This window comes from Lonchura striata, chromosome 2 (assembly GCF_050655825.1).
Source record: "Lonchura striata isolate lonStrDom1 chromosome 2, ASM5065582v1, whole genome shotgun sequence".
Taxonomy (NCBI): Eukaryota; Metazoa; Chordata; class Aves; order Passeriformes; family Estrildidae; genus Lonchura; species Lonchura striata.
The window spans coordinates 32,560,485-32,586,972 of NC_140704.1; the positions used below are offsets into that span (position 1 = coordinate 32,560,485).

A 26,488-nucleotide genomic window follows, 5' to 3' on the forward strand; every position below is an offset into this window, starting at 1 on the left:
TCAAAAGAGCAGGAGACCATGAATCAGGAAACCAGTTGTAAAACATTCATTAAGATCACTGAGACCCAGGGACATTTGGTCCCCCTGGTATGCCAAAGCCTATATACGTCTGTAACTTTAGGTATAAGTTTTTTTCATTAATATAAAAATGTATTTTTTGCACTAAGGTTATACCAATGATTATGTTATGTAAAGTACACTTTATCTATTATTTAAGGTTAATATATGTATTAGAGTAGAAACTAGATGACCCTGTATGGATTTGCAGTGTTTCAAAACAGAAGAGAGGAATTTTTTGAAATGGGATGTTGTAGGATGGAAACAATAAACATAAATGTTTCCAAATTCAAGAAAGATATGAGATGTGTACTTTTCCTAAATGATGAAATAGGGCATAGGCCCATATCTGGAGCTGAGCAGTGCCTCAATACTGTTACAGAAACAGGCACTGTGGAAAGCAAGGTATTCAAAATTGTGGGTTCAGTGTTCTGGACTTCCCATATTAAATGCTGAAACTGTATGGAAAGATGTGTTCTCTTGCAGGTGCAGTGGGGTTAGCAAAGTTTAACATCTCCTAAACCTTTAGGCCACTCAGGATCCAAATTCAGCATAAGCTGGAAGGCACTACTTCATCCAATGGGAAAACACAACAAATGAGTTGATGTGGTCATGGTGCTCCAGGGAAAAAAATTTCTCCCCAGATTCTGCTGAACAGCTTGCAGTTGCAGGAGCTGCTGTCTCATATAGAGGCAAAATTGATCCCTTCTCTTGCATTAGAGAGAGAATTTTCCTCACAGTGTGCTGTGAAGCAATCTGACTGTTAGTGTGGCCTGTGTGCTGTTTTTTTGGGTAACTGCTGATCCAAACCCAGAATTTTGTAGAAGGACTTAGCAAATGTGATTCCTTAATCATTTCCTGTGAGGGAGAAGCTTGCTCCTTGTACCTCATCATTAGGAAAAGAGAAGGGATTTGTCCAGGGTTTCTGAAGATGCCGACTGCCTGGGTGGTGGTCTGTGCCAAGATGTGGCAATGTGACATTATGCTGCACCAGGGAATACAGACACACATACCCAGGAATGTGGTGGTGGGGGAATGTCATTGCTCCTTATAGCCCAAGTAAGGGTGCAGACACCAGACTTGTGCCTGTCTTGCTCTGCTGCTAGTCTGTTGGCCTTTTCCTCTTTGGACTGCCTTGAAGACTGATAGTGTGGAAAGAGTGGTGCTAGTGGGAGAGAAGCAACCTCAGTTATAAGTGGTGAAAGAGTTTAATGGTGAGAGAGTCACCTCCAGTGACTCGTGGGAGATGGTTGTGCCAGAATCATGCAGAAGCTAGTGAGAGCTATGTGGCACACCTTCCCAGATGCTTCAATCTCCAGTGCTGTCACCACTTGTCCTCCACACCCCATAAAAGTTGATGAACTGGATCAATACAAGATTTGGTTTAGGCATCCTATTGGATTCAGCATAGCAAAGGAAAAATGATGGAGCCAGAGCACAGCTGCTCTTCAGAGCATTTGCAGTATCACAGGCATCTGGCTGTCACATCAGCCTCATCTGTTGAGCTGACGTGAGGACAACGTGAGCACTGAATGTGCAGGAGTGCGCTGGTGGGAGGACAGAGGGCGTGGGGATGCAGTGAGGCCACTTTGTAAGATGTGATGTCACCCTGTGCACACATCTGCAGGAATTGGGAGCTAGAGATGCTGGCTGTAGCACAGAAGATTATTCACACATATTAAAATTCTTCTCTCAGTATGTGATGTAAAGCAGCCTGTAGTCTTGCTGTTAGGTCTGTGGCCAGTGCACTGTGGAGTCATGAAGACTTCAAAATATCTCTTGACATCAAGCTTTCTGGAATTTTCTTTGCTTTCATGGATGGAAACAGACACAGTCTCATGAGCTTAGCTACACAGTGCAAGAACCATTTATTTGTTAGTTTGTTGTTTTTTTTTTTCTTTTTCCTTAGATAATATTGAGATTCTGTTTCTGGAGTGATGAAAACAATTCCTGGCTTTGCTTTTGTAAACTGAATATCGTTTTTCAGAATCTGCTGTATTATTATTAAATCAATAACTGCATATGACAATAACTACAAAAATTAGTTAACAGTAGTATATAAATGATATCATTTTAGAATATGTTCTGAAGCCTTTTGTCAGTGTATCAAATGTTCTTACTCGGGTGTTTGCTATTTTGCCTTCAAATTAAAGTAAAAGTAAGATATGATGGGAGTCATTATTTGTCATTCCAAGTGGAATTAGTCAAGATGCTAATCAAATTATCTGTTTCTAAAGAATTAACCTTATTTTACTAATATGTAAGGCTACTTTCCCAGTCTACCAAATACTTTGACAAATTCTGAAGCTTTGTTTGAAGGGGATTCATCTTACCCAACTTCAGGCACTCTAGTAGTCAGGTGTCTATCCTATCCCAATAACCCAGGCTGTTCCTGTCATCAGTGGAGAAGGATGTGTTATCTGTTTATCTCAGACCTCTTTTGTATGACGGCTTAGATCACTGTCAGGGTGTCCATCTCTCCCCACCGACTCAGTTCTGGACAGGAGACATGTAAGTCTGGCACCTTTGCTGAATCACTAGTCCCATGCTGCTAGGACAAACTCCACTTCCCAGATTCAGCAGTGGTTCCCCTGGGTCAGGACAGCTACTGGAAAGGCCATTGTGATCCCATGGCATTGGTGAGCTGTTTTCTGTAACATGTGTCTTAGGCACAGAAATGAAGCAGGATAAAGCCACTTTAGAACAGATACTCAGAAGGTAGCCCAGAACAGGAGGGCAGAGTAGGCGTAGAGAGAGGTAGATTTGCAGCTCTGCTGCCAGTCCCCATGGAAGTTAAGCTTTAAGATTTGTTGTGGGTGCCTTGAAAGTGCTCAAAACCACGCTGGATTGGTCTCTGAGCAATTTGGTTTATGGAAAGTGTCACGGTCCATGGCCCAAGGGTTTCGAACTATCTGGTCTTTAATGTCTCTTCCAACACAAACCATTGTGCGGGTCTCCGATTTACCCATTTAGGGGTATGATGTCTGAGCCTGTGGCATTGATTTGGTACTTCTGGTTGTCCCAAACCGTTCTCCTTTCTTGGCTTTACGTCCGGCAGCAGCACTGCTACAAAGCCCAAGCTTGGGGTTCCTCCGGTGCCGAAGGTGCGGGGCCAGCTCTTTCCGCAGAGCTCCCTTTCCCCGGGGAGCTCGGGCGCTGGCAGCGCGGCGGCCCCACAGCTGCGGACATCCAGGCTGTCACGGCCGCTCCGGGACACTGGGGGAAGGATGCCGATCGCGGGAGCACATTTCGGGGCAGCCCGTGGGTGGGCTTCCCGGGGCGGCGGGGGCGGTGCGGGGCCGTGCGGGGCGCGGCACCGCCCGCCCCCTCGGTGCCGCCCGGCCCCGCCCGGCCGCGGCCGCCGTGCCCCTCCCGGGGCAGGGGCAGGCGGAGCGGGGCGGGGGGGACCGGAGCCGGCGAGGCGTGATCGCCCGAGGCCCCTCCTGCCTGCCGGGGAAGCCTTAAAAGACCCCGGCGAGGCGCGGAGCCCCGCACTCGCAGCCCCGACGCTCGGGCAGTCGCGCCTCGCCGAGCCGAGAGCCGCTCCGCTGCAGCCGCCGCCGTGAGTGCCGCGACGGGCGGGCACGGGAGCGGGGTGGGCAGTGGGAACGGGGGAGCGCTGGGGACGGGCCGCGCCGCTCCGGGGCCGCGCTGGGGCGGGCGCGCTGCTCCCGCCGTCGGGGCAGGTGCTGACGGCAGCTCTCGTCCGTCCCGCCCCGCCTGCAGATGCAGGGCACCGTGAGGCTGTGGGTGTCCGTGCTGACTTTCGCCCTGTCGCTGCTGGTCTGCCTGGGGACGCTGGCAGAGGCGTACCCCTCCAAACCGGACAGTCCCGGCGAGGACGCCCCCGCAGAGGACATGGCCAGATACTACTCGGCGCTGAGGCACTACATCAACCTCATCACCAGGCAGAGGTAGGCACAGCGGGACGGCAGACATCTCCCTTCCCGCTCCCCGGGCTGAATTTTCCTTGGCGAGGCTCAGGGGAGGAAGGTGGGGTGCCCCCTCAAGCTGGGTGTCGCTCGCTGCTTTCCCCAAGGACACAGAGAAAGACGCGGTGCAGAGATTCCGTTTAGAGAGCAATGCCCGTGAAGCCCTGAGTTGCCGACAGGTCCGGAGATGAATTTCCACCACCCAAGTTGGCAGAAGGGGCAGAGGTGTCAATGCCGCCTCTGCTCTCTCAGCCTTTTCTAGCTCTGGCACAGACAGGCTGGCAGGCAGGAGCGTGCACAGGGAGAGCCCCCCAAAAGGGAAAGAGAACCTGGGAGCTGGAGAGAGCTAGACAGGGCACTAGGAGCAGTTTCCCACTTCTGTTGCTGCCACTGACTCCATTGAAGATTTTGGTAAGAAAAAGTGCCCATTGTGGAGAAGTAGCAGTCCAGATGTAGGCTACTTCATGCACCTGTGAGTGTCAAAAAACCCCTAGTCCTAAAAAAAAACCTCTCTCAAGATCAAGAACTCAAGCCCAACGAGTGTGGAACCCAAGTCTCCCTGGCTCTAAACAGGCTTTCTGGGTTGACTGTGCTTGTTAAAGTATGGGTAAAGGCTCAGACTGAAAAAAAAAGGCAAGTTATTATAAAAAAATAATCTTATTTGATAAAAAAAATCATCTGTCTAGTTAGGCTGTGTGATTGATAGACATTTGCCCTGAGGTCACGAAGTAGTGTGTGACACAGAAGAACTTTGACATATTTATCTATTGTTTAATATCAAGACCAGATGAGAGGTCTAAAATTAGGCTTTCATTTGTCCCTCTAGAAGTCTGAAGAATTAAATTAGAAGGGTGGCTATCATGCAACTGAGAGCTTTCCCAGCAAGCCCCCAACGTTGTCTGCCACTGCCCTAGGAGCATAAGATGGATGAGGAGGCTGATAGCAACGCAGTTCTTTGGTTCTGAACTTTTAAAGCAATATTCACAACTTGTTCACATGTGAGGCATGCTTTCGTGTCTGCAGTCTGCACTGAAATAACCTTTTGTCTAGATTACTGTTGAAATAATCCAATTCTCAAATTCTGCCTCTGCTGCCATTTTCTCTTGCATGCGATGGGATCTCCAGGCTGGTGTCTCATCCCTTCTTTTCTTTCTTTCATCTCCCTTTTCAAAGATGGGTTCTGTCCAAAGCAAAGTCATATTTAAAAGCAAAAATCCCCAAAGCCAAATGACCACTCCCCCCCTTTCTCTGTTTCACAGAAGCTTTCACTTCTGGTGTGTGCCCTGTGTGCTTGCTTTTATATTGACTGCATAGCTTTTATCCTGATTTTATGAATTGTAAGTACACAACTCAGAGACGGAAACCAGTTTCATTCTTTTGTGTGGACTTAGGGTCTGAAATGAGCTGAAATAGTTATTGTTCCTGATTGATAAAATTTAAATTTTGTTCTTGAGATTTTCCTCATATTTCCTACCCACCCTTGTATTTAAAGGAGCAGAGTTGACCTGGAAGTACAAGAAAGTTGGCAGAAAAAAGCACTACAATGGCAACTTTGTGATACACATTTAAAAGTTGACTGCACAGGTTAACTAAATCAAAAAAGTTGTGCTGTTTTTCCACTGTGGTGAATTAACAGTCCAGAAATAAAGCCATTGCCACCTCCGTTTGGAAAATTTAACTGAGTTGATGGAGGTTTCCTGTTTTGGCACTGAAATAGTCACTTGCAAAATTAATCAGTAACTTTTGAAGCATTTTGGACCGGTCTAAGGATGAGTGGTCTATTTCAGCACATGTGCTCAAAGTTTTCTCTCTTCTTACAGATTTTTAAAAAATCAGTTTCTTATCTTTGCTTTTTTGTGCATTATACTGCTTGGGAGCCCTGTGCAAGGGTAAGATGAGGTCCAGGGGCTCACCCTGCTCCTTCTGCAGGTGGGTGAGCAAGTTGTGCTCAGCATCTCGCCCGACCTGGTGTCTGTAGGTGGTGAGGTGAAGCAGTAAGAGGAGATGAGGAGATTGATGGTTCTTTTTTCTCTCTTTAGGTTCATCTGCCATGCCTTGCTTGATGTTTTTGTGATTATGAATACCATCCCCCCTACCCCACCACTACCCCCTGCTTCTGGCTCATCTTTTTGCCTTCTGCTTCTGACCTGACTCAAACATTTGAGTGCTGTTCCCCTCTGAGCTATTGTGACTCACAGAGTCTTCACCTGAGCTCAATGAGCTTCTTCCTTCCAGACCATCCTTCTCTTCTTGTATTTAGGCCTTGTATTAAAGCCTGTCAGCTTTAATACCCCTGTGAGGTTACCTGAGATAAACAGGTGCTTGTATGGTGCAGATCATGAGACCAGTTGCAGGCTTCTTGATTCTGATGAGATCCCTTGTTCCTTATGTTCCAGGTCTTCTTAACCTAAAAAAGAGCCCAGGACAGATGCAGACTCCTGCTCTACCGATGTCTGTGTGTCTTTGGATTAGTTCCACCTTCATTTCCTGAGCTGTCCTGTGGTCCTTGCCTCATATCTCTCTACCACACTGTTCAGGAGACCTTTTTCAGAGTCCATCTTTACTCTTCCTCCTCCTCCTGCTACTTGCTGCTACCTGTGCTTCCTCTTGCTAACAAACTATCTTCTTTTCTTGTCACTTGCAGCTTCTCCATGAGTCTGTGGCTCTTCTGTGCTGTAGCAAAGCAGTCAGGCCATTCCTGCTGGAAATGGCTTGAACTGTAGGCAGGGCAGAGAGTATATTAAAGTGTGTATGACTTGGGCAGTGCTGCTCCTGCTTCATGTCAACACCCTGTAATGGGCACGGGAGCACATCTCCCTTTCCTTTGGTTTCTTGACAATTTTCTGAATCAGATGCATCTAATTTTCTGAATTGGACATTGACGGGATTTGAATCCTAACATTAAGTTTCCATAGGAAGCTTTGAGATTTTGATGAGCCTGACATACTGTGTCCTTACTCAGACTAAGTATGTTTACTCCTTAAATCTCTTTGACTTCAGCTGGAGCTGTGGCTTATCATCATGCCCCAAACTAGGCCTTGATATCTCAAATGGAGTATGAAAACTGACCAGGTGTTTTCACCTGGCTTGGAATCATGATATTTTAAGTCTTTTAAAACAGCCATGATTTTTGATAAATGTGTATCTCAAGGAGCAAGGCACAAAGTAGCTGGAGCAAGGATGTCTCCAGGCATTTGCATCAGGAAAAAGAGATTGACTCTGTCTGTGACCCCTATTTAGCAAGTCAGGAGCAAGGATGTTTCCCAGGGGCAAAATGACAGGGTAAACAGGAGACTGACAAAGCAAGAATGGGTGTTCTTTGGGCAGTGCAGCTGGTTGCAAACACCTTGTGTGCAGCTTTGCTGTGTGAGGGCATGGTGGGTCCATCCAGCACAGGTAGTGGCTTGAAGGAACCCATGTGAAATATATATCTCCCCAACATAGTGGTCCTCATTATTTGAGTGAATCTCTGCACTCTGGGTGGTTGCTACCTATTTCTTATTCAGGCAAAACTTCCTGAGAGATTAGTGGGAGTTTTGTCCAAGTGTGAGGTGCTAGAGCAAGTTTTGATTTGTTAAATCAGTTTCTTTAACATAATAGAAAATTAGCTTTCTCCTCAATTGAAGTCCAAGTCGCATCCATATTAATTGGAGCAGGGAGCTAAGAAGAAAGAAATCCCTTGATGGTGATGGAGTGCAAGGTATTTGATTCAGCATCATGCCTGATTGCACTATTGTAATAGCATTTTACTGTGTCTGGCTGGTTCTTTTCAAATACCTGCTTTCAGTCAGATCAGATTAAGAAATTTAATTGCTGAATCTGATGCTTTGTCTTTCTGGAGCACAGGTGACGCCCTAAAATTATTAAACCAATGTAAAAACACAAAGGATTGAAGAAAATAATTGAAAAGTGGAGTATGTTTCCCCATTTAAGTGAAATCAATGCACTCAACAGTTAAAACTGTTAGTTTTTTCTAAATGTAGTTTGGGTTGGTTTTTTTTTTTTTTTTTTTTTTTTTGCTAAACTAAACCACTGGAATGCCTGAGGTCACTGGAGAAACATCATGATAGTAATGGATAAAATGTAAGTCTTAACTACACGTTTGTAATGTAAGCAAACTACATGTAAAATACATGAAGTTAACTACACCTTTCATTTTTCTGAAATCAAAATTTCACTCAAGCAGCATTCACAAAAGTTGCTAATGTACTTTGTGATTCAGAATGAAGTTGCACACACAAGTTAAACTGTGATCTTAATTCTTTCCAACCAAGGGAGCACGTGCTCATACGTATCACTCTTAGGCTAGTGAATTCTTGTAGTGATGTAAGCAGGCTGCTCATTGCCACTTCTGTTTTCCCAGGAAATCAAATTCCTTCCCAAGTAATGGAAATTACTTTTAACTGTTAAGTGATGTACAGTATTCAGGATTAAAAAAGAAAAAGGCAAATAGAAAGCCAGCTGCTGTGTAAATAAAGGACAAAGGTAGCTCCTGATATCCCATCTAGCTGAAGAACTCTGAAAGAGCAAGATTTCATTCTCATAGCCACATAGTTAAAGACGATTACCTTGGGATAGCTCAGTATTTGCAAACTAATGTGCTATGTGTTTGGCAGCTCCAAATGTTCTGGCTATCTTAAAAAATCTTGCAAAATTTCTGATGAAGGATAAGTATGATCTAAACCAATGAGAAAGTTCATGGAATGATAGAATTGGGATTGCAGGCAAGAATGACATGCTTGAAAGTCACATCATGCACAGCTTCTTCCCTCTTCCTCCATGCTCTCATCAGTAAGGTGCAAGGTCCTAGAATATCCAGGAGCAGCCATCAAATTAAGAAATATTCAGAGTTTCTCAATATAATAATGTAAAATAATTATGGATAAATAAATGTAGAAAAAAACCCGGAAATAAAACACGAATTAACATTTGCTCACATGGCTAAGCCAAAATAAATTGCTGGAAGGTGTTATTTATGTCTGCTCAGTTTTTTTTTTTTTCCTGAAAAGAAAGATATCACTAATGGTTTTCTACTCTGTGTTCATTTGTAAAAAGTGACGTATACAAAAATATAACTTTTAAAAATTTTTCCTCAGATATGGAAAGAGATCAAGCCCAGATACACTGATCTCAGACCTCTTGTTGAGGGAAAGCACAGAAAACATTCCTAGATCCAGGTATGTATGAAGCATTTGTATTTAACAGTCTCATTTGTTATCAAAAAATATGATTCACAGGGAGAAAAGGTACCATCGAAAGCTGGTTAATCATGTCCTTAAAAAAAACAAACCTTTAATTCCATTTTTTCCCAAGAGATAGGACCATCTATGAATGCAAGAAATGCCTTACCAGGTATGATATAGTCCAAACTCCTCATTTGCTAATTTTGGGAACAGGCTGTACCTGTTATTCAGAGAAAAGGGAGCACTCCCACGATGCTTACCTCATTCTGGGCATTTTTACATAGAATTGTGTGCTGATGTCTGATGATGATTCCTTACATATTAGAGCTCCAAAGATGACATATTGCTACTCATTTGCTCCTCACACAAGTTTAATTTTTTTCCTCTAAAAATGTATAAGTGCTAAATATGCACCTATATTAACTCATACACAAATGCACAGCAGTGACTTTTCTTTATAATACAGTATTTCACATTGGTTTTGTATCTAATGTTTTACAAAGAGAAAAAAGGCCTTTATATTTCCATTTGCATTTGGCTAAAGTAACAGTGGTGTTCCAAGCAGCACTCTGGTTTCAAATGTACATAATGTATTTATCTAGTTAGGTAATGACAATTTAGCCATAATGGAAGACACTGTACTAGTGCCTGCAATTTGCACAGCTGAAAATTAAGTATGTTGAAAAGGTAAGATGCAGGAGTAGTTTTGGCTCATGAAGGAAAATACTGGTTTTACTCACAATCCAGCATGAATGAGCTCAGTTTAAGCCATTACTGATTGAAGTTTGCTGACAATACTTCTACTGCAGAAATAAATGTTTTATGCAGTTGTCTTCTCAGGAGTCTTCAAACAAGTGCTCTGCAAAGGCTCAACTAGACTAGTCGAGTACTTAAACATAATAGCCTGTAGCATTGAATTTAAGACATGATCATAACAGTGAAAGTGACCCAAAATTCCTGCTTGCCATCCAGGGAGGCTATCCGTGAGGCCTGCAGTTCTGTGTGTAGGGAGAGCATTGTCTGATGGTTTGATGACTAACCACAGCTGTGGGGATGCAATTTTCTCTGCAGATGCTTATCTGAAAAACTGCATGGAGTGCAGTGAAATGTGTTAGACTATTTTGTGTTTGGTAATGACAAGGGAGAGCCCTCACATAATGGGAAATTTCCACTATCTTGAATCTGAGGCAACACAGGGTAGTTAGTACTCATATTCTCTAATATAGCTCCCTAATAGTCTAATATTCTCTGTAATTTTCACCCCTTTATCACAAAACTTTATGATTATTATTATTGTTTCAATAGTGGTATTTACAACACACCGGGGAGCAAAAATTCATGAGCAAAATAACCAACTAGTCTGCAGTTAAGATCAAGAATTGATGAGAAGCAGATTTTTATTTCCTACCCCCTGTAACAGCACTTTAAACTGAGTATGGTATTTTTCACTCATTGCTGACAGTTATGGGAGTATTGGGAACAATGATGCCTAGTTTCCTATGAATATGTTTTCTAGGATAAAACTCTGTATGGATTCTGAAGCCCACTCCAACTCTTTCCTCCATGTGAGGACGCAATTAAATTTTCTTTCTATCCAGTCCTGTGTTTCATGGCACATCAGGAACCAAATCTCTAAAATTGGTGTACCTCTCCTTGACTTGGTTGAAATTCTCCAAAGGGTGGGAAAGTTGGGGAGGAAGTGAGAAGAGGCATGCAGGGTCAGACAGCTGGACACACAGCATGGCTGCCTAAGCCTTCTTTCTGCAGGAAGCCAGGCTGAATAAATGAAAGGCAGGCTGCTATTATTCCAAATTTAATTAAGTAAATGTTTTAGAAATTGTTACACAAAAAGCTAGTTATGGAGCAAATGTAATTTGTACTCAGTGAATCAGTGACAGAGAGAGATACCTCCTGATTTTGTGGGAACTGAACTTTGTAACTAAACACTGAGATAATGATAAATAACTTAATTGTATTCAGCTTGACAGGCCTGGCTTGACATTTCACTTTTGATGACTAAAATACACCCCAAAGGATGTTGGAGTCTGGGTGTATGTCTGACCATATGAAGAAAGTTTAGAGAGATTCTTTTAGAAAGTAATTGCAAAATATGAAGTTAAAGATTTAAAAAAAGGAGGTGCTGTGACATGAAGGCTGGTAAGGTCTTATGTCAGAAATGTGTGATATGGCATGTTTCTGATTTTGCCTGTCTTGTGGAGTGATGGAAAATGTTTAATACTCAGTAATAGGCTGTATATCTCCTGATGCTGCCTCTTTAAAAATTAGATATCTAGTAAGAAGTGCTCATATAGGTTGCCTTTGCATTCAGTCAGAGGGATGGGTAATTCCATAATGAGCTTTCCTGCCTAAAATGGGCATGCTCTCAGTTGCCCTCCAAGGCACCCGTGTCTCTCCAGTGACTGCGGAGGCAGATTAGATAGTTAATCAAGATTTAATGTGCTACTTTTCGATGGAAAAATTATGGTAAATGCATTTCTCCTGGTCTTTCTCCATGTTCTCCTACTTGTTACCTTTCCTCCTGTGTAGACAAAACATCTGTTTGCAAGCAGAGGATTTCTGGATAAAATCCTACCTTCAGCACCCTTTTCAATACATTTCAAATGCTTGATATTGAGCAGTGGAATACCACAATATTATTTTAGGATGGTGACTTTAAACTTGGGTTTTGTTTAAAGGTGCTTACAGCACGATGTGATTTTGTTTGGCTCAATGAGTTCTCTTTGGAAGTTGTTTACTCCTGAATTAATGTGAAAAATATGTCTTTAAGAAATCTGTATCTCAACATATCATAGTTTTCTAGCTTAATTTCACTAAGTGCTATTTAATGGTGTAAGGCAGCTTTGTAGCTAGTCTCAGCCATGTAAAACGTGGTAGCAGGATGTACAGGCAAGTTCTGGTACCAATTTTTACAATCAAGTACAGATTTTTGGCAATTCATAATGCATTTGTTTTTGTTGGAGTCACATATACAATTTTAAATTGCAAATATGCATATACATTTCTCATTGCTGCTATTAATGAATGTTTTAGGCAGTTTTAACACTGATTTTTTTCAGAGGGGTTTTAATATGTTTTTAATGTGGTTTTTTAAATTTATATGTGTTGCAGGTTTGAAGACCCTTCGATGTGGTGATGGGATTTTCAGCACACCTTCAAAACTTTTCCTAGTTTTCAGTTCATACTCCCCACCTCTGAAGCAAATCATAGTGTCATCCCCAGTGCATGCAGCCATTGTACTGAATTCTGTAGAGTTTCTCTCCTTCATCAGATTTGTATATACCTTTATTTAAATAAATTATTTGTGCATTCCAAAACATAACATACTAAATGAAAACAAACAACCATGTCATTGGTATAACAAAGCATTGTTTTAAACTATTAAAACTGAATTATAACTTCCCTGTAGTGTGGACAACAATGGTGTCACAGTTATTGCAGTAATTTCTGTGCAAAGTAAGATAAAGGCATCATTTATTGTGGCCTCAGACTCAGCTCAAAACTGTTTAAAATAATTTATCACAGACTTCATAACTTGGGAAAGCAGTGTTCTGAGAGGTGATCTTTTCAGAATGGCCATTCTTAAAACTTTAGTGCTTACATTGACAAATGTAATAAAATTAAAGGCATTTTTGAAATGCAGAGGAATAAGTCACTGCTTAATTCTGCTAACTCCTCAAAACTGGTTTGATGCTTGGCTGTAAGCCTGAACTAGTAATTTTAAATGAAACAGATGTAACATCTTTGTTTGGGCAATATGCAAAACAACAGAAAATAACATCTAAAGTAACTCATAAACCAAAACAAGACTGAAATTATTTGTGCCAGAAAAGAGACATCTAGCATTGCCTGAGGCCATGTAAAGGAGCACAGTGATAAATCCCAACCCTTGGGCTGCTTGCCCTCTGAACCTCTCTCATTTGGGGTTATTAACAGTTTCTGTTTGTACCATAAGATCCACAGAACAGGAACAAAGTGAACTATCTCCAAGTTTATATTTTCTTATTTTTGGATTTTACATGTTTAATCACTAGCCTAATGGGGGCCTTAGACACACTTGAAGTTAAGTAGTATAGGGATGGCAGCACCTTCCCCTTGTTCTTAAGTAGTTCTAGTTCACAGATGTGTATCTTGCTGCATGGTCAGGATCCAGTCTGTGCATGATGGTGTCTGGTTCCTGATACACCACTTCTTTTCTTTAGACACTGTGACTAAACAATGCATAATAAAGCACATGAAGAAGTTCCAAACTGGAAGATAATCAGCATGAAGGTTTAATCTATTTAGATGTCCTTCCCACTTTTCAAATGCTTCCACATGGCTGTTGCCTCCAGGAGAGATGCATCAATGCAACCAAGTTCCAGGACTCTATAAATGTGTTTGCAAAGTGTTACCAGCTTACAAAGACCAGTCAGCTTTTGTGGTCACACTGTCTTCAGCAAAGCACAACACAATTTTCCTTTTCACTAAACACTCTGGTGTTGCTAGAATTGGCAAACATAGCTTTCAGCAGCAACACATTAACTTACAGACATGGTGATGGTTCTATATTGCTGCATGTGGAATTGTAATGACTAAGAGCAATTTAAAGTCACAGAAGTGATTGGGGGCCCAGGTTGTACTAGTCTGAAAATAAACCAGTGGGAAATTCCAAGTCAGAACTACAAATTAATAGGAAAGTTAAGATAAAGGCACTAGTACAGAAACACTCACTTAAACTGACAGAGTCAGAATTTGACCTGACATCCTGTGATGGTAGCAGTCTGATTAAATTGTGGCTACAGTCCCATTGGAGTGATGGATGTAGTTTTGTCAAAGCAGCGATCCTGTAAAAAGATCTGATCTTTCTCTTGCAGTCCAGCGATGGGTATTGAGCTCTTGTCCTCTGGGAATCCAGTGGCAGTGCTCCCGTGGTGCTACAAGTCTCAGATTATATCCAGGTAGGAATGCTTGGTTCCTCCCCCTGGGCGGGGCATCTCAGAACGAGATGTAATTCTACGAGACATGCTGTGAGACCTTGATGGCCCATTAGCAGAGAGAGAGGGAGTTATCAGGGATGAGTCATAGAAGAGATAAGGAGCACTGCCCCACCTGTTTTAACAGTTTATGAAGATGGCCACAAAATACATATTTTGGTTACACTTTTTCATTGTAACCCAAGACACAGGGTAAACCGCTGCTACACATGGTAGTAGGCAATATTCTTCAGAGGGACTTCAGGCTGGCCACTAGTTGCTGGAGTGAGCAGGTATTCTTCAACCTCAGGCCAGGACCTGCTGCAGCAGATTACACGGAGTACTCTGCTTTGAGTAATTAAAATGAAAATTGGAAGTTAGTGAGGTATATGATACACAGTATCTTTAATTCCTGCTAATTTTTAGTATTTCTCTATGTATACTAGTGACCATGTAAATTGCACTATCAGTAGTGATAACAATGATAAACTAATCTTATGTTGCTTGTACTGTCATTACAAATGTACCTTAGGGGAGAAAAAGAGAGTTAAAGAATTAGCGCAGGCTAAACACTCGTGCTGAGTTGTTCCACTCAATTACCTGAGATTTCCTGAAATTCGAGAACACTCATCTGTATAGAAAAGCTATTACCTGATGAGCTCTCAAAGACAGAAGCAAAGCAAAGCATTCACACAATATTTATTTATCCACTCTGTGATATTATTTTTGTTCTAAAATCGTCCTCTGTTCTCTGGGGCAGACACAACTCTGCCATAGAATTCCAGTGTGCTTAGTTCTTAGCTTCCTTGTGTACTTCATATACCATTCTTAACAGGGCAGGACACTAAAAACATTGTATCAGCTCTGCAAATCAGAGGATAGACTTAAAAAATGAGCTGTGAAATGAAAATAAATACCAGTTTTCTTTGGCCTGACTCCTACATTTTGACTTCAGGGTTAAGTTTTTCATCTTTTTCTCTCTAACTATGAGAAACCGTGTCTTGTTTCTAAAACAAAGGCTGAAATTTATGTTAGAATCTGAGGAAGTGCCAGGAAAAACAAGAAGTAATAACCATGAAAGTAGGTAATAATATTTTCTCCTTTATTTATTGTGGGTTTGAAATAATGAGAAATGTACATAAGTAAGTGTCAAACATTTAAAAGACTGTCCACCTTTACCTTTGGCAATTTCTGTGAAGTACATCACAGTTATGCCCAACATTGATTTAACCAAAGAGGAGATCTAGATGATCCCACCTATCTTGTTTTCCAGGACAGGAAATTCTATCTTCTCTCTCCATCCCTACAAACCTAGCCCACTGCAATACTTGCAACTCTGAAATTCTCTGTGCCAAAAAACCCCCCATCATGGTACTCCAGTATGGGCAGTGCTGCCCAAATATGGCATTGTGTTGGGGTGAGGTGTGATTTATCTGGTAGCTGGCAAATAAATACCAAGTTTCAGGTTCAGCATCAAGTGTGTTTCATAGAGATTTGTGTTACCTCCTGGTGTTCTGTTGGGCCCTCACCTTGGTGCTTAGGGTGAGGTGCCCAGGAGCACTTGGCATATGTGGGAAGGGAATTTTTAAGCTGAACTGACCACTCCTCTGTGTTTCCCATGGAATTACATGTCTTGCCTGGCCACATGACCTTCAGGGGTGCCTGTGTAAATACAGCACCGGACCTTTGTTCCCACTGCCACCCTTGTATTATCACCTGATCACCATTAGCCACTAAAAGCCAACAAACAAACAAACAAAAAAAATTGGCACTATCAATCATAAAATCATAGAGTATCAGGTTGGAATGGAACTTCAGGGATCATCTGATCAAACCTTTCTTGTCAAAAGCATGGTATGGACAAGGTGGTCCAGCAGCCTGTTCAGCTGAATATCATAAATGTCCAACATTGGGGAATTCCCTGTGGAGATTCTTCTCCTTGTAAAAAATGAATGGCTGATTGTTATGGTGAAAATTTCTCCTCTTGTGTCCAATCAGAATCTCCCCAGGAGTAGCTTGTACCCATTATCCCTCACCCCTTTCTTGAGACTGCTTGTGAAAAGGGAGTCTCCCTTTTGGTACCCACACTTTAAATACTGGAACATGGTGATAAGGTGCTCCAAAGCTACCTTTCCTCAAGGGTTAATCTGTGCTATTCACATACCCTCTGAACAGAGAGAGACTTAGCTTTCTCAGGATTTCTCCTGAGAAAAGCTGTGAGAGAAACAGAGAAAAGAGAATAAAACCAATTTTTATCTCATTCACTGCTCCTGTGTTTGTGCCCATGTGGAATGTCGTATGGAGCTTTTTTACCCAAGGTGATTGCTTGACTGGATTCTGGCGATGGTGTTTTGGATTGATTGACCAATTAGGTCACAGGTCACAGCTTCGGCAGAGAGTCAAGGGTTTGTCAGAGAGTCAAAGGTTTTTCTTATTAGTGATATAGTTAGTTAGTGGCAGTTCTTGTTAGTGTAATATAGTTATAGTGTAATATAGTATAATAAAATAATTCATTAGCCTCCTGAAATTATTTGAGTTCTGTGCATCATTTTTCCCAAGTCAGGGATCCCAGCGTTGATATGAAACAACCCTTTTGTCTCAGCCTTTCCTCATATGTCAGGTTGCCCAGTCTGTTGATCATCTTTGTGACCCTTTGCTGGATCTCTCCAGCCTGTCCACATTTTGCTTGTACACCAGAGACCAGAACTGAACACAATATTCCAGGTGTGACAAGCACTGAGCTCAGTAAAGAAAACAAAGTTTCCAGATGGATTTCAGTGAAGGTAGAAAACTAAATGCAAACTAAACATAATGTAACATACAGTAATGAAAAAAAAAAAAAATACTCTTTCCTTGTTTTGGTGGCTTAGTACCCTGAGTAAGAAAGTGCTACTGAGTGGAAATTGCCTAACTAATGCAGTAATTCATATCAGGTCAGTGTATTTTATTTATCTGGCTGTATTGTTATCAGTCATTTATTTATCTGTATTACAGCAGCACCTGGAGACTCCAGATACGGGGCTCATTCTGCTCCAGTCTGTAAAATCATAATAAAAAAAAAAAAATCTAGACTACAGAGATATTCTATCCTCGTGCAAAGAGGGGAAATGGGAGGAAATTCACGCTCATAAATAAAATGGTTAGTAAGTTGTATTGGTCCTACTGCACCCGCAGCCTTGTCCTTGTAGACTCTTGGATTACAGCAATTAAGAATGTGCTATAAAACAAGTAGTGCAACATTATCTTGTTTCCAGCTAATATGTGTATTTACTAAGCTCTCCCTTATCTAAGTTATTTGCTTTTCTCTAATGACCCAGTCTTTGCCAGGCCCAGAGATCTTCCAAGCTATATTTAGCTACAAGCAGCTCCCACCTGCCTGTAAGGAACACCCAGCTCAGAAGATTTCAGACTTCTTTCTTTTTCTCATTTTCCTGTGCACTCAATAGAAGGTCCTGGGCTATGTGCTGCCAAGTGCGTGTCTCAAGGTGTTTAAGTTCTATGGAAATGTGTCTGGAGTCATTCCACCTTTGAAGAAGCAGAATTGATGGGAGCAGGAGAACCATGAGGTGCCCTTGCAGATAAAGTTGATGGTGATTAATACTGAACACAGCTATAACAGCCTTCCCACAGCAACTTTCCCTGTAAGCTGTAAATTGGCAGCCTCTCCCAGAGGTACAAGAGTGTGAAATGCTCTTTTTCAAATAAATGTTTGCACAATTAAGAACGAGAGTTTAGCTGACCGTATGCTGAATAGGTGACAGGCTCCTTAATAGATTTTTCTTACTAGTTTTTCCACAAGTTCTTATGTTGTAATTTCATAGAATCACAAAATAGTTTAGGTTGGAAGGGAACTTAAAAATCACCCAGTTCCAACCCCCATGCCATAGCGAGGTACACTTTCCACTAGACCAGGCTGCTCTGAACTCCATTCAGCCTGGCCTTGTATGCTGATAGGAATGGGTCTTCCATAACTTCTCTGAGCAATCTGTTCCAGTGCCTCACCACACTCACAGTAAAGAATTTTCTTCTGTTTTCAAGCTTCTTTTCCTTTGAAGAGCACCTTTTTATGTTCTGTTCTTGTTTCACTTTCTTTTACATGGAAGAAAAGGATTGCAATTCAATGTTATTCTTCATTTATGATGCAGACTATTCTGCCAGGGATGATTTTCTTGACTATATCCATTCATTCATTCTGCCATGTTTCTGATGATTACTCTGGTTCAGCTATCACCCCCACTGAAGCCAGCTGAAAATGCTGTCTTTCCACACACCTTTTTCCAAATCTTGTTCCATCAGTAGTGGCAAAGATTTATATTTTTAAACAATTGCTCCAGTACTTGTTCAATTGCATTATAAGCCTTGGAAGTGGATTTTAATTAAGTCACCTAAACCAGGAAATATTTTTTATTAATGGAATATAAATGGTTCAGAGGTTCAAACACATTTTGTTATGGTCACCTTTTCTAAGAAGGTGGAGTTAAAGCTAAATAATCAAAATGTTGACTTGCATTCACATTTGAAACATTTAGACTTTGATATCATTTGTTTGCTTCAGCAGTTGTTTCAAATCAGCAATAAGAAAATTATTGACTTCTGATGTGAAGTTTTATGTTGCTACACGAGGGCCTTAACTTAAATCTGCCTTTAAAAGATGAAATGCATTTAGAGCTGCTTAAAACCACATCTTAAATTGGCTGCCTTATCTGTCTTAGGCAGCAGTACATTTTCCATTTCTCCACAGGCAAACTGACAGTGGTACCCAGGCCCACCGCAGCTCGGCACACGTCAGAGTGTCTGTGCTCCAGTGCTCATCGTGACTGTCACAATAGCCTGAGAGGATTAAAAAATATTTCCTGTTCTGTGAGTCAGACCTGGCAAATTAATAATAAGCTCCATTTAAGGGGGAAGAAATAATTTTTCATTTCATATATCAGGTCTGATTTATCATCTGCTTTAAAAAAACCAACAAGCACAACCCTCCTGAAAATCACCTACAACAAAAAAGAGGTTCAGCCTAATGTTCTATCAAGGAAATGGGCTGAGACAATGTGCTGCCCTATTTAAATGTTCTTAAGCATGTTTCTTTCTCTTACTCCAAGCACTCAGTTGATATCACCATGTCATCCTCCTCTCTCCTTAGGCTGCTAACACTTTTTTTGTCCTTGATAGCATTTCATAGAAAACCTACCCCAAACTTCAAAGATCTCAAAGGGACATTGGCTGTCCCCAGGACAAGTTGTGCAGAGAAATGTCTGCTGTCCTACAGCACAACAACCAAATGTGCAAAATTACAAGCTCTTCTTCAAGTGTACCTGAGGGCCTACAGGTATATTTCTAGTTTAAAATGTAGTTAAGGTGTCTTAGATTGATGTTTCTCATTTCTCCACCAGCTGGATAGCTATTATCCAAGCAACTCTGGCTTACAGGCATTGACTGCATTTATCCAGCACTCTGCTGTCCCTGTTCAACATGCCTGCCAACAAAAAAAAGCAGTTTTCATATGGAAAAATATGTATTTCTCTTTCTCTTTTTTACCTCTTCTAAAGTTTCTTAGAAGTAAGGGGGGTTGGTTTTTCCAGCCACATAGGTTTCTGTGCTAAAGCCATGTTATTTTAAACTCGAAGTACCTTAATCCACATACAGTGCAATAGGGTGAGTTTTCCCTGGTGTTACAACCCCTTCTCCAAGTTGTACCTCTTATTTGAGAGCTCTGCTCAGATGTCTCTGTCAAAGTTGCAGTGTTTTGACAATTCCCATTAGGTAATCTAATTATATAATGTGAGGAAAATCAGATAGAAAATTGTCATTTGGAAATATCATAAATTAATTAATTGACATTGAATTGAACCAAATTAATTTTTTTTAAGTAGTTGTAGAAGATTTTAACATAAATCTTGGGTGAATGGAGATATGGTATATCAAGATGTGGAGATGTGGTATATCAAGCAGCAATTAGAAACTTGTGTTTTCCTCTTTTCATTATGGTAATAAGTGATTCATAAGGTGAATGCTGGGTTGTGATGGTTGCCAGTCTTAACAGACAATCAGCTCACTGTTGGACTGGATCAATGTAAGGTGAACACCTTAATGTTTTAGCAATATTTTGGCTTAGTCTGCCTGTGGGAATTGCACATTTCAGGCACTGCAAAGGTACAGGGATAACTTTGATTAATGCAGATTGCTAGTGACTCTGAAATTCAGAGTGAAGACTGTGTTGGGAGCCAGCAAAGGTGCTTTAATACAACACATGGCCCATCTCTGCCAGCACCTCATGAGCAGAACCTCACTGGAGATTACAGGCAGGTAAAAAATTATTCTAGGAAATGATTATGTTCTGTGATTTTTGGAGAACACACATCTTTTTGGCTGTGTAAACTCAAAGGGGGAATATTTCATTGAAAGATAGTCAGCAATTATCAAAAATGAAATGAGACTAAGTGTGAACTTGGGTTTCATCCATGCCAAATCACTGGCAGGGACAGCAACAGGTACCAGCCCCCTTCCCTGCCCTTTTCTCTCTTCTTTTTTGTCCTTCCTTGAATTCTGATCAGAACACCAGTGCCCAGGTAACATCTGCATCTATGTTCATATGGATTTATGAAAATCATGGGACCAGAAGAACATCACCAGTTAATTAGTTGTTTCATTTTCCTTTCTCAGCAGGGATATTTCTAGCTGCATGGGAAGGAAACAGAAACATGCCTAGATGCTCAGGCAGGAGGGGCTTTTAAAATGACCTGTTCTGATACCTGCTAAAATACCTTGGGTTTCAATTCTACATAGTGAATAGGGAAAAAAGGAAAAGGGAGGTGATTTATGACTTTTGGGTGCTGAGTTGGAAGACAAAGGTTTCTATTCTGCTTTCTCCCTTCCCTGTGTATGCTCAGCTGTAAAGAAAGGACCCCAGACTTTTTTCTTTCTCGAATCCACGAGAGCACATGAGACAAAACTGCACACAACTTTTACCTCACCAGAATGGCTCAGCTGGCCAAGCAAAGACATTCAGCATCCAAACTGGGACTGCTGCTGAATCCCAGTGGTTTGTCAGTAATGGTAAGACCAGCTGCTCACATCTTGTTCAACTGTTCTCATGTCTTGGGTCCCTGGATTTTTTTGGACTATCCTCACCCACAGCGCAGAAGTAAACATCACCAGAAAAGCTGTGCTGGAAAGCATGACAATACCCCGGATAATCAGTAGGTGTCCTCAGGAAAGAGCATTTCTTTCTTCTGTGGATCCCATATGGCTGGTCTGTGTGCTAGGATGTCATGCAAAATAATGGTATTTTTGTGCTTTTTTGTTGTTGTTGTTTGTTATGTTACTGTTTGCTTACTAAAATAATTTTGAACAAAAAAAAAAAAAAAACCAAAAAAACAAAAAAAAAAACCCTAGTGGGATCTTTCATTAAATAGACTAGAGGAAAATATATTGGCACATCTCAGGCTTTTTATGCCTTTTTCTTAATCCATCCAACATAGACTACTATTAAAGATATAGAACTAAATTCAGCTGACCATTTGTAGGTGTAATTGTGGCAATTTCTAGCTCTATCTAGGTAAGCAGTTTCATTAATACTGGGTATTCTGTGTATAAAAAGTCTGGCTTTCTTTCCATCTCTGTTATAATAACTGCTGGTTTAAAAAGTACAGCAAAGAAAAAGAATATAAAGCATAAAGCTGACCTCTCTCCAGGTTATAATATAAATGGCACAGGGAGTATTTTCATGATTAAGAAAACCAGACATAATAGCATATAAAAGCCACTTTGTAATAACTATACATGCCCTCAAATATTCAACATGGACCACAATGGGTATGAAACTGCACTGCATCCTGTGGAGATGTCCTTTGCAACCTAGTTTCAATAACACAATACCTGAGACTTGTATTTACAAAGCTCCCCCTGACATATAGTAGATTTAGGTTTTCTTGGGAAGAACCTTTTAGGACTCCCAGTCTTAGAAATTATAGACTTTAATTTTATTTACACTTTGATGTTTTCTTCTTTTACACTTCTACTATGGCAGCTGAACACACTTCTGCTTTGACCAAAGGCTGGTGCTGCTCTTCTCAGGGCCCCAAAACTGCTCCCTGCTCAGCAGAGGAAAGACTCCTCTGCCCTGTGGAGTCACAAGCGCATATGGGAGTATGAGGGGCACAAACAGGCAGAGTGTGTAGGAAGAGGGATGGAAAATTCTGTTTCACTCCTCAATCCCTGGTTGGCCTGATCCCCCAAGAGTTGCAGAAGAAGGAAGATTTCAGAGGATCATGGTGATGAGTCCTCAGGGACCGTCACTGTTCAACATCTCTGTCAGCAACAGGGACAGTGAGTTTGAGGGCACCTTCAGCAGCAATTTTGCTGATGACACTGAGCTGTGTGGAGCAGCCAACTCTCTGGAGGGAAGGAATGGAGCAGAGAGACCTGGACAGGTTTGAGAGTTGGGCCTGTACAAAACAAACCTCATAAAATCCAACGAGACCAAGTAACAGGTTCTGCCTCTGGGCTGGGGAAATTCCAAGCCCAAATACAGCCTGGGTAGAGAATGGATTAAGATCAGCTCTGGGGAAAATGGCTTGGAGGTCTTGGTGGACAAGAAGCTCAACATGAGCCAGGGGTGTGCACCGGCAGCCCAGAGAGCCAGATGTGTCCTGGACTGCATTAAAAGCTGTGTGACCAGCTGGGCATGGGAGGTGATTCTGCCCCTCTGCTCCATTCTCATGAAACCCCATGTGGAGTGTTGTGTACTACTCAGGGGGCCCCAGCACAAGGACGTGGATCTGCTGGAGCAAGTCCAGAGGAGTCCATGAGGATGATGAGTGGGCTGGAGCTATGAAGACAGGCTGAGAGGGGAAGAAAATGCTCTGGGGAGACCATAGAGCACCTTCCAGTACCAAACGGGGGGCTTACCTTAGAGCTGGAAAGGGACCTTTTACAAGGGCACATAGGGATGGGACAAGGGGGAATGGCTTTACACTGAATTTGGATTTGGATTAGATATAGGGAAGAAATTCTTTGCCATGGAGGTGGTGAGGTACTGGAACAGGTTGCCCAGAGAAGCTGTGGAGTATTTAAGGCTGGGCTGGATGGGGCTTGGAGCTACCTGATCCAATGGAAGGTATCCTGGCCTGTGGGAGAGAGAGTTGGAAGTAGATAACCTTTAAAGTCCCTTTCAACCCAAAACGTTCTCTGATCCTACTAAACAAGGAGACAGTGTGACATTTCCTGGAGTGGGAATTGACGACAGACCACAGTCCTGAGGCTTGCTTGCCAGGGAGCTGTCAAAGCCAGTATGGCTCCCAGCCCAGCAGTGAAATGGTGAAAGGCAGCCTAGCAGGGAGCCAAAAGTAAATTTTACACAGCTTCAGGGTAGGTACAATAGATGCAGTCCATCAGTGCCAGTTCAGCTGGCACAGCACCACCAGTAAGTGCTGCCCTGGGCCACCCCAGGTGATTCTCAGGGCAAAATGCTTCCCCCCCTTTCTGGGCACACTGTGGTATATCTATTCCCACTGAGATAATTAGATCTAATAGTTTGTATGCTTGCATGAAGTAGGATTTTTGCAACCTCTCCATTACTTGCTGTCAGCCTGTAAAAAACAGCCAGTTCACAAACCTGAACAGTTTTGGTGGTGATATTACTGTAAGTGGTGTTGACAGGATCTGGATGTTACACCTCACTGACCAGGGAGTGGATGGCATATTTTGGCAGATTTACCCACTTGCTCCTTAATGAAGAGAATGTGATCAGACATTTTTTCTGTATTGTTCAGAGAAAAGCTCAAAGGGAAATACTTGGAGAATGCAGTGACCTATTAAGTTGTCTGATTTGTGGCTGCAGCTGTTTCCTTTGTGCAAGCACTGGCAGGACTGGTGATTCACGGGCAGGAAAAGATCACTCTTGCATTTGGTTTGCTGCAAGCTGCTCTTTTGTACCTTCCTCACTCCCCGTGGCATGGGCAGCTCTGGGGCGCTCAACTGGAGCATCTGAGTGCTGCAGCAGAGGCATGGTCATCCTTGGGCTTTTGAAGAGCTGTTTTGAGGCTGAAAAGTACTCATCATTGCTGATCAAAAAAAGCAGTGAGATGCCGTGTTCCTATTAATCAGGTTAGGCCAGAAACATGAGTATTTAAGGAATATTAAGCACGTTTCTGTGTTTTTAAATAGGAGTTTGGAAATCTACTTCCAGAAAGGCGTGGAGAGCACCAGCCTGTGCATCCTGAGATTGCTGCTGATGCACAACTCCCACAGAGAAGAAAGTGGGAGGGAGGTGGAAGGCATTGGTGAACCTGAGGCAGACCTTGGCCCTGAGGTTTGCAGAGTACCAGACTGATACTTACACACCTCTGGTATGCTTTTAATGCAAAACAATGGGCATCATGTACTAATCATTGGCATTGCTGGAAATGCTTGTAAGTCATGGGGCTGTACACTCCCATACTGAATGGCAGAGGGTGTAGGTGACTTACAAGGACATTGATAGGATGGCAATCTTCAGGTAATTTCTGGAACAAACCTAAAAACTGCCAAAGTACTTCAGGCAAATTATAACACCCACCTTATATTTTAATGCCACCTTAAGCTGTATTCTGCATCAGTCAGCTGTGGGAGGAGATGATATAAACAGACAATTAATGTTTCTTTTCACTTGCAAGTCAAGATTGAAAAATGTGGTCACTGAGCTGTCTTTTTCTGACATTTTCTTAACAGCTCTACACTTGGCAGAGAAGTTTCTGTCAGTCCCAGTGCTAGAGCTGTGCTATAAGAAAATGGAAACCCCTCCACTGCACTGGGTGGACTATCAGCATCCATGAGCACCACATGTATCTCAGCTGACTGCAAAACTGCCTTCTTGTTGTCTGGGGCCATGTTTTGCCAGCTGTGGTGAGATAAGTGTTTCAGAGGGTTCACACTTCCCTGGCTGGAATCCAAACAGGGTTCTTTTGGGGAAGCCCTGCACTCAGATTCACCCAGAGCTGGATGGAGACAGAAAACCTGTTTAGGAAGCTGTGATGGCTCATTTGAACACATGCTTTGGGTCTGTTTGAGCTGTGTTTGCACTTGAAGTATTCTGCAAGTACAAATAACAATCTGTGATGGAATACTTGAGTGTGCAATGTTTTCTGGAACAAGCCCCACCTTCTCCCTGGTGCCCATCATGGCACAGAAGCTATCTGGAAACACAGGGTTGTCACTAGGCACTTACCAGTGAATTACACCAGTGATTTTAGTTCTGGGTTCCACAGGTGTAATCTGCACTGTCAGCAGTGGCTCCTTGGATGCTGACAAGCTGAGCTCAAGATACGCTGTCTTACAGGTGGGTGGTGGGGAAAAAAAGATCTGTCTTTTATAAATATATTTGGATAATTGCAGTTACCCAGATCACCTTCACGTCCTTTCTCACTCTCTCCTGAAGATGAGAGTGTTAAGAAAAGAAGTCTGCTATTTTATTGTTATTGGGATAACCAGATTCCTGACTTTTCAATCATAATTCAGATTTTTTTCTAAATGTCATACACTGAGTGTGATTGACTTTCTGCTAGATTTTTATTAGATAATTGGCACAGCACTTATCCCATCAGTGAGCCAGTGTGGGGAAAATGGTGCAAAGGAAGGAAAACCAGAAAGATGGAAGAAACAAATAGGAAGAAAAGAAAGCTGAAGTATCAGAAAAGCTTTTTGTTTTGATAAAAGAAAATGTGAATCACAGCCCAGTGCTGGCTTTACAGCTCAGTTTCACTCAGGTAAACAAGCCTCCATGTGTGATTTGGGTCTGATTTAGTTACCCTACTGCAGTCTCCCCAGTAGACAGTCTCCTTTTTATTTAAAGCACTCTTATTTATCATCATGAATATCTGACCTAAACCTAAATCAGCATGATTTCAATCAGATATATCCACGAATCACTAATTCTATCTCCTGAAATCTGGGTTAGCACAATCAAGAAACTCAGTGTCTCTGCAGAGCAGGTTCCCCAGTGTCCTTGACAGAACTGGGGCAAGCTGCTTCCCACAGTTTGTGCTATTTGAGCAAAATCTCGTGGCAAGGGAGGGACACACGAGCACGCTGCAGTGAGGTAAGGCAGGCTGTGGGCTCCCAGGGTGTCAGACCCCTGCAGCAATGTCTGGCTGTGCGTTTATGCCTGTGCAGCCCATGGAAAACACAGCAACCTCCTTGCATGGGTATGAACGTGCACCAAGGTGGTTCCCATGCACCCACTGAGGTATTTAGGGCACAGCAACTGTTCTGTTCAGCTGCCTGTAAACAGTTGCTCCTTTCTGACTGGAACAGAAACACTCTGAAAGGATTTGTTCTCGTTAAACTGTACAAATTTTCCACAAGAAAC

General features: G+C 42.1%; 1 protein-coding gene across 1 annotated transcript; it reads left to right on the plus strand.

Annotated features, from left to right (window-relative positions):
• The first annotated feature begins 3,548 nt into the window (after positions 1–3,548).
• NPY (neuropeptide Y) lies at positions 3,549–12,592 on the plus strand. The gene is made up of 4 exons (XM_021538048.4): positions 3,549–3,619; positions 3,784–3,971; positions 9,086–9,166; positions 12,302–12,592. The coding sequence occupies exons 2-4, from the start codon at positions 3,784–3,786 to the stop codon at positions 12,324–12,326; spliced, it is 294 nt and encodes a 97-aa protein (XP_021393723.1). The 5' UTR covers positions 3,549–3,619; the 3' UTR covers positions 12,327–12,592.
• The last annotated feature ends 13,896 nt before the right edge of the window (positions 12,593–26,488 follow it).

Bases quoted from the DNA above. Each gene is read 5' to 3' on its own strand.
- NPY (XM_021538048.4), top strand. From the start codon at position 3,784: ATGCAGGGCACCGTGAGGCTGTGGGTGTCCGTGCTGACTTTCGCCCTG. The intron at 3,972-9,085 runs GTAGGCACAGCG...ATTTTTCCTCAG, and splicing joins AACCTCATCACCAGGCAGAG to ATATGGAAAGAGATCAAGCC. The intron at 9,167-12,301 runs GTATGTATGAAG...TATGTGTTGCAG, and splicing joins GAAAACATTCCTAGATCCAG to GTTTGAAGACCCTTCGATGT.